The 18330-nt window shown below is 46.8% G+C and overlaps 1 protein-coding gene across 2 annotated transcripts in view; it reads left to right on the top strand.

Annotated features, from left to right (window-relative positions):
- The window catches only part of LOC149371337 (cell adhesion molecule Dscam1-like), a 188608-nt gene that overhangs the window by 152699 nt on the left and 17579 nt on the right, over positions 1–18330 (top strand). For both annotated transcript variants that reach the window (XM_089565380.1, XM_089565368.1), the window contains exons 8-18: positions 838–1067; positions 5218–5379; positions 8332–8616; positions 9115–9234; positions 9338–9514; positions 10191–10338; positions 11640–11788; positions 13700–13831; positions 14329–14496; positions 15236–15306; positions 17800–18040. In XM_089565380.1, coding sequence (XP_089421506.1) covers positions 838–1067; positions 5218–5379; positions 8332–8616; positions 9115–9234; positions 9338–9514; positions 10191–10338; positions 11640–11788; positions 13700–13831; positions 14329–14496; positions 15236–15306; positions 17800–18040 — 1883 coding nt within the window. The remainder of the gene's footprint in view (positions 1–837; positions 1068–5217; positions 5380–8331; positions 8617–9114; positions 9235–9337; positions 9515–10190; positions 10339–11639; positions 11789–13699; positions 13832–14328; positions 14497–15235; positions 15307–17799; positions 18041–18330) is intronic.

Here is an 18330-nt window from a genome sequence, read left to right as displayed (position 1 = left end):
TTCTTTCAGTGTTATGCTAATCCTTATTTAATTAGAACTTCATATTTTTGAGTAAACTGCATAATATTTTGAGCTAAAAGGGGATAAAAAATGTAACGACGGCAAAAAAAAATTTGAAGTGATTGCCTTAGGGAAGCGGAGGACATACTAGATATGTGACAGCATGTCCCACGCAGTGGCTGCGCTCTTCTGAGTTGTAGTCACTAGTCCTGACAGTCTTTCATAAGCGTGCGCAATGGATGCGCGCCATGCATACATGCAGTATTCACATCCAACAGCTTTTGATATTCAATACAGTCATCCTTTGTTTGATTTGTGACATTTTTCTCGTCCTCCATCGCTTGACAACGGTGTTCTAACGACAAAGCGACCGCTCTCGCGAAAACAGAGCTTTCAAAAGCTCGAAACGACCAAAAAAAAAAAAAAACAGGTGTCGCCACCTCCGGCCGATTCCGAAAGTTAACTGCGTGCGTCGACGCTAAATTTTCTTCGTGCATCCCAGAGGCAGCGCTACACCGCCGTTCACTTCAAAACGGTGGTCACGGAGTCCTTCACTATGTGGTCGTCACGGGTTTGGATGTAGTGGCAGCAAAAATTAAAAATTAATTTTTCTCAGCCATATATGCGTTTTTTTTTTTGTTGCCGCACTATCATTAACATACCTAGAAAGATCCCGACAATCAGTTTATACTAAGACCAATAGCTGGGTGAAAGTACTCTCAGTCTCCCTTTAAGAAGTATCTCCACCCTTTCAAAACTACTTTTATCAGACCCTAACATAAGCCAGCGTACTGGCTCAGACTCTTCACGCCATCTTCCCGTTTTCTTTGGAAACAGGCTGGTGCACAGCTACGTGAACCTGACCGGCGTGCGGGTGGAGGACGGCGGCCTCTACTCGTGCGTGGCGCGCAACGGCGTCGGCCGGGCTTCGCACTCGGCGCGGCTCAACGTGCTGGGCCGGCCCCTGGTGCGCCCCATGGCCAACGTAACAGCGCTCGCGGGGAGGACCATGCGGCTACACTGCGCCGTCGCCGGACACCCCATACAGAGCATCGTGTGGCAGAAAGGCGAGTAGACGCTTCCGCACGGTGTACATGAGCCTGAACTAGTGCATTTTCCACAGCCATCTTTAATAACCGCCCAAAACTGAAATTAACGTCATTCCCAAGTTCGATAAATTTCCAGACATTGTTATATGAACCTCGGGGCTGTACACGCGCCCAAGAACTCGATACAGAAAGGAATATTGCCCGTTCGTGCTTCTACAAGCCCGGAATGGCAGGAGACTTAAATGTGAGTGTGACAAAAAGATCCCGGGAACTGCAGAGATAGATACGCGATCTGCGTCGGTGCGGCCGTAATAGCTCTCAAGAGTTGCGCACACATAAAAGACAGACACAGAAAGAACACACGAAGGTGGAAAGAACTAAATTCCGTATCCATCTGTTCTTCCTGTGTCTGTCTTTTACATGCGCGCAACTCGTCTTTAAGAACAACCATGCACCAACTAGCCCAGCAAGAAGTTCTTTTAAACTACTTAGACTAATTGTATTCGTTTTCTACCGCGAGTTTTTCTGCGCACTTTGCGTAGTCAGCTTTTAGCGCTCCAGTTCGCGACTGAGTGATACCCACTTATACAGCTAGTTTAATGTGCGTTATGAATTTTTTTTAGAACACGTGCTATTGATTCCGGTGTCAGCGAGTCAATGTGGCACCGAGCAGCTATGACTTGGTGCTATAGCGTGTTACATGATCAAGTGGTCACGATGTAATACTTTTCTTTTCCTCATGGCTGTGAAGACGGCACATGCAAATAAGCATTGATCATTATCATCGTCAGCCTAACCACGCACACTTCTGGACAAAAGTCGCTCCCACACCACTCAGTGAGGACCCTTCATATGCCATCTGCTGCCACATTATCCCCGCAAACTTCCTAATATCATCCGCCCACTTTACTCGCTGCCACTTCCTGGCACTCTTGACTTATGCCTCATGACGCTACAAATTGTGGACGCTTCGTTGCCCTCGTATGGGTGCGCGATTCTCGGTTTAGTAGCAGTTGTTTTAGTCAACACTAAATTCACTCAACGGCGAGTTACTTGTCTGGAACATATTACTATAGGCAGGGGCTTTACCGCTCCTCTTTTTGAAGCACAGCATCAAGCGCCATGAAGCCTGTTACAAGCAATCTATCATCTAGGGGGCAAGGTAGAATCACTGATATCCACTAGGGAGCGCATGGCTCGTCGGGTGCCCGAAAGTGAAGCGACTGGAAGTAAGCGACCACGTTCCGCAAGTCAGCAATTGGCAGTGGACGAAATTGGGAATCAGCACTGTTTTTCAGTTTCAGCTTTTGTTTTTCCCTTGGCATTTCCTCTCTTCGTTGTTCTCATCTTTTTCCGCGACAGTGCCTAACTGTTGCGCCGTCAACTGCATTAGGCGATCAGCAAAGTCTTCGGAAAGATGTTTTAGGAAGACGTGTCCTTTGCTTTGCAACGGGACGACATAGCAGAGGACAGGACGTCGCTACACACAGTACGGTATGGCGCCTTGTCTGCTCAGCTTTGTCGTCCCGTTACGCTAGCGTCGCCAACACTGCCATTTATTGTGATGCACGTTCCCGCGCTCTAAGCCCAAGTTATACCATCACTGCGGGATAAATTTAGGAAAGAACAGGTGGAAACATTCTCCAGGCAGCCGACTATGCAAAGTCCACTTCGCCGAATTATGTTTAGACCGAACCGGAGCAAGGGCCCTGGCACTATCTGGTCAAGTGCTGGCATTGTTCTGGTTCACATCAGCGCCTCCAAAAGTTATGGTACCGTTTTTCAAACGCGGTGTATCAAGTATGCCAGCTTTCAAACCTATGGTTTCCCGTCTATTCTGTGAAAGTGATAATACAATGCGACACCAACCACTATGCATGACGATCCGATAAAAACACTACAAAAAGGTGAACTTGATGCCCCTTCAAAGTCATGCTCCCTTCGAGCCACAGCATAATGTGCCCTTGGTCAAGAATCTAGCCACGTTCAAATGAAGGAATCTACGAGGAAATTGCCAAAAACCGCTTCATTATCCGGCCGCCGGTGGCCGTTATTTCAGAGTGTAATATTTTCGACGCCGTGAAAAAAACGACGAGGTGTTAAATGGGGCGTCAAATTTACTTTGGTAGATGAGCTCACTGCCGTACTTTAATCGGCCACTACCGGAATATAAAGTACCAAACTTTATATCATTCTATATTATTGCCACTTCACTGGCCCTGGATGTTTTCGCGCTCGAGTTCCGTCCGAAATAATGAAAAGGAAAAATCGACAGAAGAACGATATCAGTGTTGCCTCGGGCATTTACTTTCAGCTCCAAATTTATGCAGTACGTTGAAACGACTCAGTCACGTATTACGTTTGATTGCGGCCCTTTTGTTGTCCTTCTAAATTGGTGGATGACTAATTCTTCTAGTACAGTCCTTCATTACTTGGATCGCCTGTGCTACGGCAGCAGTCCTGTGCGGTTCAGTGTCATTTCCATTGCGCTTGCCAGACCAGACGGCGTATTATCGTCCGCGTCTCTAATGACGCGTAGTGTCACGGTAGTACATCGCCGACAGAACCTTTCTCACTTCGTCCCTTCCCGAGTCATTAACAAGCGATCGAATGTGCACGTCTTTATCGTTTACACGTCCAAGCAACGTGGGACACTTTGTCATGTATTTCGCTCCTCGATGAGCGGCTCACTGCTTTGGCTCGGCCTAGCAGTGAATGTGACTCGCGTGTCCCTTCTTATTTAGAGTAGTTAAGAATTTGATCGACAGTTATTGCATCCGACTACGCACCTACAACGCACTTACCTTGTGCAGAACCTTCGGTAAGAATAAAAAGAATTTTATTTAGTCACTATTGGGTCTGGTAGACAAGTAGTCTTTTTTTCTGTTACAATTTTAATTCTTTCTTTACTTCGACGCCTTAAAAAAATACCTTTCATCTTCGTCTTATAGCTTCTTCACTAGTTTTCAGTTTCAGTTCAGTTTCAGTTTATTTCCCACAACAAGTACAGGGCATGTACGAGGTGTGGCGAGGTTGACGGGATAAAAGCTGCGTCAAGGGCAGCTTGACTGGCCCCGTCTCCCCGAACAACATGGCAGCAAGCACGACACTTCAGAAGGATATAAAATATATATGATGGGAAGAATAACAAGGAACAAATAGAAAAAAATATACAAACAAGATAAGTGCAGAAACAGTGAATGAGTGCATTAGTTAAAAAATACAATCTAATCTTACAGTACAGGTTAGTTAATAATGTCGAATAATTTTTTTTCATAGTAGAAGATGTTTTTAAAATACCAGCGCTCTTTACTACACATCGCTTCTTTTTTTTCCTTTTATATGATGACATAAAGCCCTAATTTGGTCAAATAATGTACAATAATGAGCGTGAAAACCAACCAACAAATCTTTCAAGGAATGGTTAAGCGGCCAGGACATAAATTATTATATTGATTGAGGATGACCGCATTTACTCCCGTAACAAACGCAATTCTTATAAAAGAAAAAGGTGCTAATTTTGGAGGTACGTTTACTACGGGGGATAAATTTTACAGTGTGGTCAATTAAATTTTTCCAAATTTTAGTGACGAACGTAGATAATGCATTTATCGTCTGAGCGCGTTTGTTATATGCGAGCAAATACGGCAACTTTCCATGACTCCTACCATACTGAGTCATAGAGCCAGGTCCGCCACCTTCGCCTCTTGCCGGACGCCGCACTGCGGAGAGCTTCTGAAAGGAGACCATGCGTTTCAGCCGAGAGCGGTAATGCCGTGCGAAGGGCGGGGGGGGGGGGGGGGGGGGTGAGCTTCGTAATGCAGGAAGAGTAGCTAGACGAAGCCATGAGCGAAAAACATTTCAGCGCCCTTGTTCTTATAGTGCACTGAACTCTTTACTAAGGGAGTGATCTTTTCCTCTTTGGTGCAGGGTTTTGGTCTTTGAGAAAAGGAAGTAACGCAGTAACTGCCTCACTTTATCGGTGGACACCTGAACCACGCCGTAAGGGAAAGGGATAGAGGAGGGAGTGAAAGAAGGAAGAAAGGAGTACCGCATTTGAGGGCTCCGGAATAATTTGTGGTAGGATTTTCCGCAGTGAATCAAATAACAAAACTGTTGGGACTGTGCCATGAGTTGTGTTGATCTTGCCATCTCCGTGTGCACGCAGACGGCCGCTCACTTCCCCAGAACCACCGGCAGCGGAGCTTTCCCAACGGCTCCCTGGTGGTGTCCGAAGTGCAGCGCAGCTCTGACAGCGGCTGGTACGCGTGTGTCGCTCGGGACCCGGAAGGCAATACGGCCAAGGGGCAGCTCGCCGTCCACGTTATGAGTGAGTTTATTGTGCAGACCCTGCTTTTGTCTCGGTTAATACTCTCATTATTGACTGTCCACGCTACTTTATGCCACTGCTGGTAATACTGCAGCCACTGTTACCGCCGCTGCTACTAACACCGCAAGCCTCGCTAAAAGTGTTTATCACCTCATTACCAACGCCACCGTAACACTCTTCGTTCCACTACTATAGGGCTCTATACCCTTGCTAAAGCCGGTTAAGAACACCGCGTACTTCTACAGCTACAGTTTTTGTTCCTGGTCGTACTGTTACTACCACCATCAGACTTATTTTACAAAATGAGGGGCCGGTTATAAAATTCGCCCATTGGCTGCACGGAAGTGACGTCACCAGACTATAAGTGAAGTCATTTTCGGTAAAGGCATCAGCAGCAGCTAATAATATCGCATTGCTAACACATTTTAGAATGAGGTATACTTGTGAATTTTTTCTGTACTGTCTATAATTTCACATGTGGCCTTGCCATGAACGGGAGGTACTGAAGGGAAGACTAATGCAATGGACAAAGAGAAGCTCGAAAAAAAATTACAGCAATTTTTGCGTGACGAAACGATGAAAACCTATATACTTGTGAACGAGCTGCAGTTCATAAGATTTGCTTCTTCTAAGTACCCAAGGGAACCCAACGACCTCTTTATGACTTTGCATGGAACACGTTATAACCTTTATTTCAACTAATGCGTTCAATATAACGCCCGCAATTCGTCCTAGCAGGAATCGTTGCCCTAAAACAAAAGGCGTTTGGCTGAACGATTGAAGTAAAGCCTTGCTTGAAGTAAAGTCCTGCATGCGAGCTAAGCCCAAGCGTTTTCCGATGGGCGGGGAGTTGGCTTTACTAATCCTAACGTGAGAGGAGTGGGCGACTGGGAGGCGTGAAAAAGAAAAAAACAGACTCGTCGAGGAGTCTCCGAAGGTTGGGTCTGTTCGGAAGCGGCTAATGGAAGGAAGAAGTCGCCGCCAGCTCGGGGGGAGCGCGACTCGCCTGTCCGAGCGGTCACCATTTGTCATCTCGGCACGTCCTCGCCCGTCGTTAGGAGGCGCCACGCCTCCGCCTCTCTCTCTAATGGTCACACTCACGGCACACTGCTTCTTTGTGTGCGGCTGAGCAGCGCCCGAAAGCTGTCGAAATGAAAGCGATGTGCCGTAAATGCTTCGTACTCAGCTGCCTCACTGGCATTACGCCCAGGCCATTCACGACAAAGGCACGCTTTTTGCTCTATTGGTGTCTTCTTCGGCCATCATTAAGTGGCTCCAACCACCTTTACTCGTCTAAAGTGGCCGTGGCCAGAAATGAAGCGTTCAGCTCTTTATAAACCAACTCCTAGGGCCAGTGAAGGCATGAATAGGGGTGTTAATGCCAGACGCTGTGTCTGAGCTTGCTTGCTTGTACGAAGTACATTAGTGCCCCGAAAGCTTCGGCTGTGATGGCAAGTTATAAAGAGCCCAGGGTGTCGCGCAAAATCATGTGACTGCGTCGCATGATTTTTATGGGGATGACGCGGTTTATGGGGGTGACCGCTTCACCCCCATAAACCGTAAACCATGCATATAGGGGCGAAATGCTAAAGGCCCGTGTACTGTAGTACGTGTAAAAACCCCAGGTGGTGGAACTTTAGACTACGGCGTCCCTCATACCCTTAGTCGCTTTGTAACGTAGACCCTATAAAACCAGACCAAGCGTTTCACGTTCCAGAATCCTATTTTCTGAACCGATTCAAACCTACAGACATTTTTCAATAGCGAACGCATCACTGAAAGGTTGGTTAATTTGTTTTGAACACTGGAACTTGCATTAGCTTCAGTTGCAGGTGAAATACTCGCTGGGGTGCAAGTTTTTATTTTTTTTTTTTTTTTGGGGGGGGAGCACTATAGAAAATTCGAAAACCCATCCGGGTCCTACCCGAGCTCTGCCTTTGAAGACATTCTCAGATCCTCCAATTTGTAGCTGATGCGTTCTTACCTTCGTTTAGTTGCGGTTTCCCGGTATCTGTTACGCTGCTGATCGTTACCGTTGTGTTTTTGCGTTGTTGTTTTTTGTATCCTTTTCCCGTAGCCTTTAGCGAGGCTGCAGAGTGTGAAAGTAATTAAGTAAATAAAAGTATCAGCTCGCAACGTGCATAAGTCACATCTTATTCAAAGATTGCTCTTCTTTCTGCTTTTATACCCTCTGCCCTTTCAATATTGCAAATTTATGCCGCCAGAAAAGGGCCACTCTCAATGAGAGACGCCGTAGTGGACGGCGCCGGATAATTTCAACCATCTGGGAATCTTTAACGTACACAGACATCGCGCAGCACACAGGCGTCCAGCATTTCCTCTCCATCGAAATGCGACCGCCGCGGCCGGGATCAAACCCGCGTCTTTCGGGTCAGCAGCCGAGCACCATAACCACTGAGCGACCGTGGTGGATCTTAGACTTATCAGGGAAACAATTAGAAATTACGCCGCTGCTCTGGGTCAGTGGTTATGGCGCTCGGCTGCTGACCCGAGAGAAACAAGTTGGAAACCGGCCGCGGCGGTCGAATTTTGATGGAGACGAAATTCTAGAGGCCCGCGTGCTGTGCGATGTCAGTGCACGTTAAAGAACCCCAGGTGTTCGAAATTTCCAGAGCCCTTCACTACGGCGTCTTTCATACCCTCCGTCGTTTTGGGACGTTAAACCCCCGTAAACCATAAACCAATATAGAAATTACAGTCGGACGACTCCATTTTTTACATTGCGTGTATGAGAAACAATTGATCTTGTTCCTCTTGTTAAAAATGTGGAATAAGGTATCCAGCACGGCCTAGCGGCTGGATATTCTAGATTCGATATTTTCACCAGAGGATGTTTTATTATCATCATCATCATTATAATCATAATTAACTGTCCTTTAAGAGCCCTGGGTAGGGCATTACATTAGGGGCATCACCATACTTCTACTGCAGCCCCTCCTGGGGTGAGCCCGTTCAGTTTTCCGGACGACCTGACGGAAGGGAAGCGTGCGGGTGCCGCCTGCATCATCTCGGAGGGCGACCTGCCCATCACCATCGAGTGGTTCAAGGACGGCCGGCAGCTGGACCCCGCCCTGGAGGCCTCGGTGGCCAAGGCCAACGACTACACCTCCTTCCTCTCCTTCACCGGAGTGCGCCGCATGCACTCGGGCAACTACACCTGCGTCGCCTCCAACCCGGCAGCCTCGGCCAACTACACTGCGCCCATGGTTGTTCGCGGTGAGCGTGCGATTAAACTAAACTTGAAGTAGATGTGTATAGACACATTGCCACATTCCAATCCCTTATTTACGCTTTCACGAAGGCTGTACATACTTAAAGCTTCTCCGGTGCGTGAGTCTAAAGCGCTGCTTTGCAGTGGCATGCATGCACACAGATACATTCTGAAGAACAAAGGTATAAGGTGACAAATCCGTCTTGGTTTCTGCTAGACTTCCACTACAAACATGCAGGTTAAGTGCAGTCTAATTCACAAACAACATTTTTCTCATTACGATTCAAGGCATGCCGTCAGAATTTAAATGTAATCACCTGGTGCACTTCACAGGGGCTAACAGTGATGACATATTTGGTGCACGACTCACTCTTTTCAAATCGTGGCGACATGGAGACAGTACTCGTGAACTAGCATATATGGGAGCAGTGCGCTTCAGGCGCTAGTCATTGCCAGGGATGTTGAGAACAACTTTAGTGGAAGCAGCTCTTGGCTCTACGCAGTTGCTCCCGCATGGAGTCACGAGCCAGTGGACAAGGCGGCCATCATGGGTCAAGCAGTGAGCTTTGACTGCCAGGCGGATGGCTTCCCGGTGCCGGTAATTCGGTGGAAGAAAGAACACCGTGAGCTATCTTCGTTCTTGAGCTTTTTCTGAACCCGCAATACTTTTCATCATGTCACGATAAACCCACGTGTTCTTTCGTTTCCTTTCACGTCGCCTTTCAGGCTCGGAGGAAAGCCGTGACTTCTCGGTGATCATCAGCAACGCCAACGTGCAGATCCTCGAGAACGGATCGCTCAGCATACGCGAAGCGGACACCAGCGATGCCGGCCACTACATGTGTCAGGCTCTGAACGGCGTCGGGCCCGGCATCTCCACCGTCGTCAAGTTGGACGTGCACGGTGCGTGTTTCAACGCGCAGAGATCCACAGGGTCTCGCTGTTTGCACAGTTATAGCAGAAGGAGCAAGCTGTGCGGGAAGAAACCGAGCATCTAAATTTGCGCATCACACATGCTGTTGGCCCGTCCTGGTTGGGAGCGCCACTGTGGTCCCCAAAGTCCTCTGATGCACTGCGAGCTAGCATATTCAACGGGCAAAATAGACCACCGGCAGCAATTAAGTCAGCGTAGTTTCGAAAGTAGTGTTACCATGGGACCTCTACATATGACCGCAATTGGCGGAGCATCCCTCCGGGAGGAAGACAAGAGAGAACGGTAGAGACAATTCGAGTTGAAGGAAGCGGAAAATAGCCAACTATTGTACCTTTCATCTCTGCGCTCTTCGCTTGCTTAAAAAAAACCGCCTTAGGCCAACATAGTTCGTGAAGCACCCTTATCCAGGGCAATTTTCATGATTAAAGGAGAGCTTGTTTCGGTTCCCCAGCAAAGACAAAGACAACGGAAACGAAATGAATGAACTGCATCCGTTCGTGTACTTACTCAACAATGTCGAGGATCGTTTAGCGGAAGCGCGTAACCGCGTTGTACACGGGACTATGTTGTGGAGGGACAGCCCGTGCTTCGAGAGACGCTTATTGCAGTGATGCCCCCGTTCTTTTCCTTTTGTTCCCTCTGCAGTGGCGGCGCACTTCGAGCGAAAGTTTCAGGCCCTCACGGTGCGTCGCGGCGACAACGTTGCCCTCACTTGTCGCGCCGTCGGTGAGCCACCCATTACGGTGACTTGGACACGGGACAGACACGCCTTCAGCCCAGAGATGGAACCCAGGTGAGCAGTACATCCTCCTAGTTCGCGACACAGCCACAATATTGTCTTTTGTAAATTCTTTGCGGTGTTTGAAGGTACATGACCGTACTAAAATGTGCTAAGCTGTGTGTTTTCCTGGGGGCCGATCTCTGAAGAATGTGCAAGGGATATGCGTCAGTGTATGTGCAAGACATGGACTGTGTATGCCACGCGTTGAATCTTCACAAGAGACGAGTGTCGGTCAGTATGCGCGTGACACCACGATTGTCCGGGTCACCTCGTTCAATCATTGTATCCTGGCATCATCACCACCCTCCATTGGCAGCCTGCCTCTCCCTTTCCTTCCCATCTCCTTTTTACCGAGTGGACCAGCGGGACAGAGTCACGTTTCCGCTGGCCAACCTCCACATTTCCTCCAACTTAATTTTACTTTCTCTCTTTAGCATAATTCCGAAGCTTTTGTGCTACTTTTTTCTATGAAATACTTTCCTTCGGAGGCGGTTAATGACAAATTCACGCGGTGATAGTCACGGGTATCTGATTGCAGGAATTTTCGGCCCGGCTACATCTTAAATTCACTGCCTACCAACGCTAAAATGTACCCAAACCAGAAATTTTCTAAAAGTGCGCCATTAAGGCAAATTCACGTGCACTACTACACTGTCCATGGCTTTCCATGTATACGCTGCAACAAGTATAGACCACGGACCATGCAAGATTAAGCGTTATTGCTTTCTACTGATTATTTTCTGTTTAGTGGCCAGTGACTGCACAAAAAGAAAACGCCACATATACATAGCGTTGAAGCAAACATGAATGTATTCGCAACAATAAATAGCCAAGTGGAATGGCAGGGCTGGCTGTACAAACGCAGAACAAGAAACCCACAAAAAGCACTCCTGTCTTTAACTGAAGCGTATAACCTACAGTTATGAACAAAAGTCTGCAGGATGCAGATTCGCGGAAAAAAATTTATTACTGAGTTGCTTCGCCAGGCACTCAGGTGGTATTCTGATAGCAGATGGAGACCGCATGTCTCGTCCCTCTTCTCTGTATTTAGTTCACTTGCTGTGGCTAACCTCGCCGCAATAAATTTTTCCCCGTATCCACATCCCACAAACTTTTGTCCATGACTGTACATTGCTTCAATTTAGGCTGGCATGCGTATTGACGATAATGCAACCTGTATACTGCATGCCTGCGTCCGGCTCAGATGCTATTTACATAATGTTGCGCTCATGCCTCTCAGTAAGCTCATTTTGAAGGCAACGAACTCCCTATATATTAAACCAAAGCCTGCCCTTTCAAACCCTCTGCTGCAGGTACGTGGTGGAGGAGAAGCCCGGCGACGAGGCCCTGGAGTACGTGGTGCGCATCCCGAGCGTCGACCGCAGGGACTCTTCCCTCTTCAGCTGCTACGCGGAGAACGCCTACGGCAGGGACGACACCAACTTCCAGGTGGTCGTCCAGGGTGGGTCCGTGTGTGTGTCCATTATTGTCGCATGGTGATTTCACTCATCTGCGCTGCCAGTTGGTCCTATACATAGGTGATCACTGTGAAAATAATACCGTATTTTCCGGTGTATAAGACGCGGTTTTTTTTTTTTTTTCAGAAATCTTGCTGGTGCGTCCTATGCAAGGGTGCGTCTTATACACCGGAAAATACGGTAATCATAAGGTGACCCTTCCTGGCGTTTTAATAATTCCAACGTCGCCATGACCTTAAAACGCGTAAGGGCACAGTGTTCCACTAAGCTTCCTATCCTCCAATGCTTCCATTTTAACGCACGAAGGGCACGGCTCACATTAGGTGAAAGCAATTAAAAATCATAAATTACAATGCAATTACAAATGCAAAAAAAATACTGCAGCAGTTCGTAAATAGGTGGTGAGCATACGTCAGGACCAAAGATGCATTATATCCGAGGGGAAATGTCTGTACCGTTTCTCACTATAGTGCCGCGCCACTGTAATGCGCATTTTTGACTTTATGCCACTATGAATTCTAAAGGAGTGGAACTGTTGTGGCTAGCCACTGAACTATTGCTGGCTAGCTTGAATCACTCCGTCTTATGTGCAGAATTTATCTCTCTTAAGAGGTTCTGTAGAAGAGATAGTAGTAGTAGTGGTGGCTGGTTGACGGAAGAAAAAGGAACGTTAGTAGTCACGGACTCCGTAATTGCCTCACTGAATGGCAGGAACGTAAAGTATCACGCGGCCGAGAAAAAAAAACTCACTGAAAGAAGGAGCTCAAGTACCAGGGCTAAATGAACTATAGAGAGGATATATAAACACGGAAAAATTTATAAGGTAGATCTTGCAGATTCAGCGCAACAAATACAAAGGGCGGTGAGGAATAGACACGGCCCTTCGTTTTAGCTGGCCTAAATATGCAAGATGTACGTTATTCAACTAGCCCAATACGCCGTGCTTTTTATTTGTGCGGTGGATAGAAGGCGACGAAATTTAAAATCACTTCTAATAGAGTAAAAACCACTGAACGGGAAAAAGTTTATAAACGAATTTTTTTTTCATATATTGTAAGATTTCACTATAAAATCAATATATTTGCAGATCTTCAATCGGCAGGCTTGCTTTTTTTGCTACTAATGTTTTTGTTACCGTCAAAAGAATTCCTCATTGGTTTTCTATGGTAGTCTTAACTGCTCAATGCGGGCGATGGAAACATTACAAAAGAAAGGCTTTGCTACGTATCGGATGAATGGACCATTATCCTTAATATTTCTGCACAAGTATGTTACAGTTTTTTTATATACAAAGTTTTTTTTTCAAGAATGCTGGACATGAAAGTGCACCGTACTTCCCTACGTAGCTGTTCTCAATGATCCTCAAAGCCTAATATTGCCTTGGAGGCAATATTAGGCTTCATACTGCTGTACTGCAGAATAACACTGCGACGGGAGAGTCCTCAACTTTTCTTTTAAATAGCTTTCCAAACTTAATACAACGGTAACGCGGGCCTGAACAGCGCGTCTCCCATCCTCCCCATTTTAAGAATTCCCAATACATATTGCACGCTGTTGTTCGAAAATATTCCGCCCATAAACTCCAAACTGCTTCGCAAGACTTAAGATGACGTACTTATAGCTAATTGGCCGCTACTATTCGGCAGAGCTAATCGTCGTCCTCGAGCTCGATGCGACCGAGTAATGCATGATTAATCCTGATCATCGAGAACGACGGTGAATCACAAGCTACGAATGTCTTCTATTTCTGTAAAAAGGAATTCATTAATTCACACTTATCTCCGGAACAAATAAGCTGATGGCAATACTTCTTATTTAACGAGGGTAACAATACACGCGCCAAGCGTTGCGTTTGAGTATAAGCACGAGGCCCTCACTTATACACTCATTTGCAGAACCACCGGACAAACCACTAGGCCTGCAGGCCACGCAAACAACCAGTCGATCTGTGACGCTTTCCTGGTCTCCGCCCTACTCCGGAAACAGCCCAGTCTTCAAGTACCTGCTCGCACACAAGACCAGAGACGGTAGGCAGCGTTTGTGGCGAAGAAAAGAACAGAGTGCATGCGAGGGCACCGAGTTGAAACATAAGACGAAAAAAGTTCATGAAACCAGTCTCTACCGCTTCTCCAAATAATGCTTCTCTTTCCTTCTTCCTCCTGTTACAAAAAGTTGAGTAGTCACGTATTTCCTTCTCATAGAGCGAAGTCGTAGAAGCGCACTGTATAGAAATAAGCTTTCTTTGGACGTAATGAATACGATTAAATAGATACGTTAGTTTTAGGATCGTATTCGTAGCGGTTCCTCTGGAATCAACGCAGCCCTCACAGCTCTTTGCTAACACACAAAATAAAACTCACTAGCCGAGCATGCAGTGGCAAGATAGGAAACAACCTTCTTCACGCATCGCAAAAAAAAAAAAAGAAACTTTCTTCGCAACATTCGGCACCTTCCTTCCCCGACATTCGAGGCGCGTGATAGAATATTCGCGGTGACTGCTGAGCTCGACGCAGACCCCTCGCAGGTTCCTGGGAGCGCGACTCTCACGTGAAGGCCATCGAGTCGACTGAGTCGTCACACGTAGTGACTGGACTGCGCCCCAAGACGACCTACGAGTTTCGGCTCAGAGCTGAGAACGGCGTTGGTCTCAGCGACCACAGTGACGTGCTCATCGTCAGCACCGACGAAGAAGGTACGTGTTTGATGCCACGGTCTGTCTTCATAGATGGTACAAGAAGACAGAGCAGTTGACACCGTTTTTTCTCACTGTTCCACAGCTGCCGATCAATACGACTAACAAAATGCCGACAGGAAAAAAAAAATTAAATAGAAAATAATCCTACCTTCGGGACACCTAGATACCCCGCTAATTCGTCAGATTCGATTCTGGCTTGGGAACCTCGAGTGGTTACCTGAATGTGCCACTGAGACTTTATACAACAGAAAAAATTCACAAAAAGTTAAGTTCGACACTTCTGAACACACAGTACAAGAATAGCAAGGATTAGCAAATTAGTTGATTTATTTTTTAAATTCCTCAACTTAGCATGTATTGGTAATTTACAATTGGAATATTTGTAATTTAGTATGTGGAAATTGCACATGTTCTACAACTGTGTACAATCATTGTGTTGCTGTGTCAAGTGCACTAGTGGGGATGGGCCGCGCCAGGCTATGTATGTCTTTTGCCCTTCCCCTCACGTATGTGTTTATGCTTCGAATAAAGATCTATCTAATCAGAAATCAATAGTCTTTAAAAGGAGGAACAGAACTATTAAAACATGATGCCTATGGAGCAGCTCGTGATGTCTTTTATTTCGCAAAGAGAAATTCGCTGTAAAGTTGTGCCATGGTCTCCCTTAGTATTTAATTATTATATGCAGATTTGATAAACTAATGAGATATTTGCTATGTAAACGTACCGATTGCAGCTCCCAGCGGCGCCCCGAGAGATATTAAAGTGACACCAACCGGATCCCGGAGTCTACGTATTACCTGGAAGGTAAGTCGTGGTTGTGATTTGTGCAGGACTAAGCAGTCTAGTGGATCTTATTTCAGACAACACAGAAAACTTGAGAAAAATGACGCTGGGTAGCTGTAAACCAAGTGGCACACTTAGACGTCGAATTACCAGGAACTGTACAAGGAAGCAAACAAGTCGCCTAAACTGAGCAAAGCACAGGGGAATTATTTTAATGCGATAGCATTCCCAAGCAGCACGGATAATTGGCCCAATATTGGAAACACATTTGCAAAGGCGTACAAACGACCTGAGTGAAACCGTCCATTTGCAGTATTGGCCCGATTACCGGCGCTGCCTGGGTTAGGAGGCCATGAAGGCGAAAACTCCAACCTGCCAACCGTCTCCATTTGTAGGGGAGAGAAGAAAGAGACGCTTTACAAAGAATTACTCATCAAAAATGAAAATATCTAAGAAGCAAATGGCTCAGACGTAAGCAGGCCTACAGAGCAAGTATACAGCCTTTCGAACAACTATCTGTGCAGAAATTAGGCTTGCGGGAGCTCGTCTTTCCCTCATTGCTCGGGAAGAGCAAACTGGGTCTCACAAAGCCCATCGGTGGCTATATTGTCGCGAAAGCTACATTGGCCACGAACTTGCGATTTCGCTGTGGCGGTGCTCCGAGGAGGCACAGAGACCGACCTTAAACCGTTGCCGCGCGCTCGCCGCGCCATCTGGCATGACGTCACACCGCGCGCCTCGCCGCGGAGCCGTCGCCGCCGTTTGGTATGGCGTCATACCGCTTGACTCGTCGTTGCGCTCGCCTCCGTTCCCTTCGCCAGCCGAAATGCGACGTCGCTACCGAAATGTCATTAGACGAAACTGCTTTCGCTAAGTATATTCTGGCTTAGCTGAGCTAAGCCACTGCCATTTTTTTTTTAAATAGCCACCTGCCGGAGCAATGGCGGATCGCTTAACCGCTGCGCCACTGCACCGGTACCGGTATAAGGACTGATCACGATCTATCCGTGCTACACATTTTGCGCAGTTGCGTAGCCGGAATCGAAATAGAATCAGATTTGGCAGTATTTCAAACCTGAAAGATAACTGATTGCAAGGTAGAAGAAAAAGCAACCACATCCCATTGACGGCATGTGGTTCTACATTCTAGCCAATACTCTTTCAGATATAAAATGGTTTCACTGCTACTTCCTCACTGATCAACACCTCACATATAAAAAAATAAAAACTATTCCCCTGTGGATCTCTTACTTTCGGTGAATGTCGGCTTCTCTATGTATATGTCGTAATGAGCCCCTCGCTTCTGTGCACCCTTGTCTGCTGAGGAACTGCAGAGTACTGCAGGCAACAAGACATCAGCTTCAGTTGATAAAGCAAACCATATTTACAAATAATCTATAATTTAAACTAGCACACTGTCCGCCACATCTCACTACACATTTCAATCAACTTAAACGCAGTGTAGGTGCCGACATATTTATTCTGCTCTTTCATGATGCGGTTTTGACTGCATTGCAAAAGTCGTTTATTTAACCCTGAGAGTAATGCGTCACAAAGGAGCTATGTAAGGGTTCATAGAAGACAGGCAGGCCATAAAAAGAAAACGGTGGCTGTTTTGGGCAGAACATTAACCTGATTAAAGCTGTGGATCGCGAGCTGTGCATGTAAGAGGAATCAAAAGGCACTACTTACGAGTTTACGCTTTATTCATTCCACGCAACTTTATTCCACGAAACTACGTACGGATTCTGCGCATTTGCAGGGCAGTGGTTTCTTGTTTAAAAGTGCATAAAGCTATACTCATTCGTTTGCCATAAAGGACAGCATTTACAGCATACGAAGGAAATTGCAGGTAGAGACAGAAGAGGTAGGAATGATGCAGCACTGATGCACCACTGATGCACCACTGATGCGCCACAGTGCCACGAATAAATGGAGCCAAATATATGTATATATATATATATGACGTGTGGGCTAAAATAATTTGCAAACGAAAGTCATCACCCTTTTATTCTGACTTTTACATTGGTGTTCCGATAAAAAAATATATTGTCACAGTAACATGTGCCCGACACGTCAAAGGAGCTTAAGGCAATCTTACCAGCTAAGAATGCGTGAGTCGCAAACCAACTGTGTTGCAATAGAAACGAAAAAAGAGTGAAATCGTGGAACTTAAAAAAGATAAGCATGTGAGAACTAGTGCCTTTATTTTGTTTGATCGAAGTACTCTTCCATCCCCGCCCCCCCGCCTCCACTCCTCCCCCCCCCCCCCCCCCCCCCCCCCCCCCGCCCAAACAAAAAAGTAACCAAAGCAGTTTGTGCAGGCACTGGCTGTGGATTTACGCCAGCGCAAGCTATAAGGGCTGTGTCTGTTTGTCGTTATCATGAAAAGCCGCGAGGAAAGCATACCACTGGCGTGATTTTTAGAGTGCCGAGGTACATTTTTAAATCCTCGCTGAAGTTTGCTGAGATACCCTGTGTAATATACCTATATTACACACATGTGCTTTCCAGCCACCCTTGGACGAAGATTCCAACGGCTTAGTCCAGGGCTACTATGTCGGCTACCGCGTTCGGGACGGCAAGGAGTCCTTCGCGTACAAGACCCTGCAGAGCTCGTCCACGTCTGCGCTGCAGCAGTGCGAGATCACAGACCTGCGACGAAGTACGCGGTACAGCGTCGTGGTACAAGCGTTCAATGGCAAGGGCGCTGGGCCCGCTTCGGAGGAGGTCTTCTCCCAGACGCTCGAAATCGGTTAGCAACGCCTTCAATCATTCTGCCTCTGTCTCGTATACATGTATTCCGAGGTACTGGCTATCGAACGACCGAATAGCAAGTACGGGCATACTAGTAGCTTTGCTCTGATGGGCACCGCAAACGCTGGGTAACAACCGATGTGTTCGGACTGCCCGTGTGTCGTGCTTTTACTATTGTATTTCAGCAATTTCAGTGCGGCTAAGCGTGTTCCAAGCAACCATCTAGCCCAGCTGGCAGATTTAAGCTGTTACTAACTGTCCTACACGGGGTAGTGCTTTCAAAGGGTG

Source organism: Amblyomma mixtum, chromosome 1 (assembly GCF_055824585.1).
Source record: "Amblyomma mixtum isolate Tamu chromosome 1, ASM5582458v1, whole genome shotgun sequence".
NCBI classification, from domain to species: Eukaryota; Metazoa; Arthropoda; class Arachnida; order Ixodida; family Ixodidae; genus Amblyomma; species Amblyomma mixtum.
The sequence above is the reverse complement of the archived record's forward strand: the minus strand, read 5'-3'. Positions and strand labels throughout refer to the sequence as shown.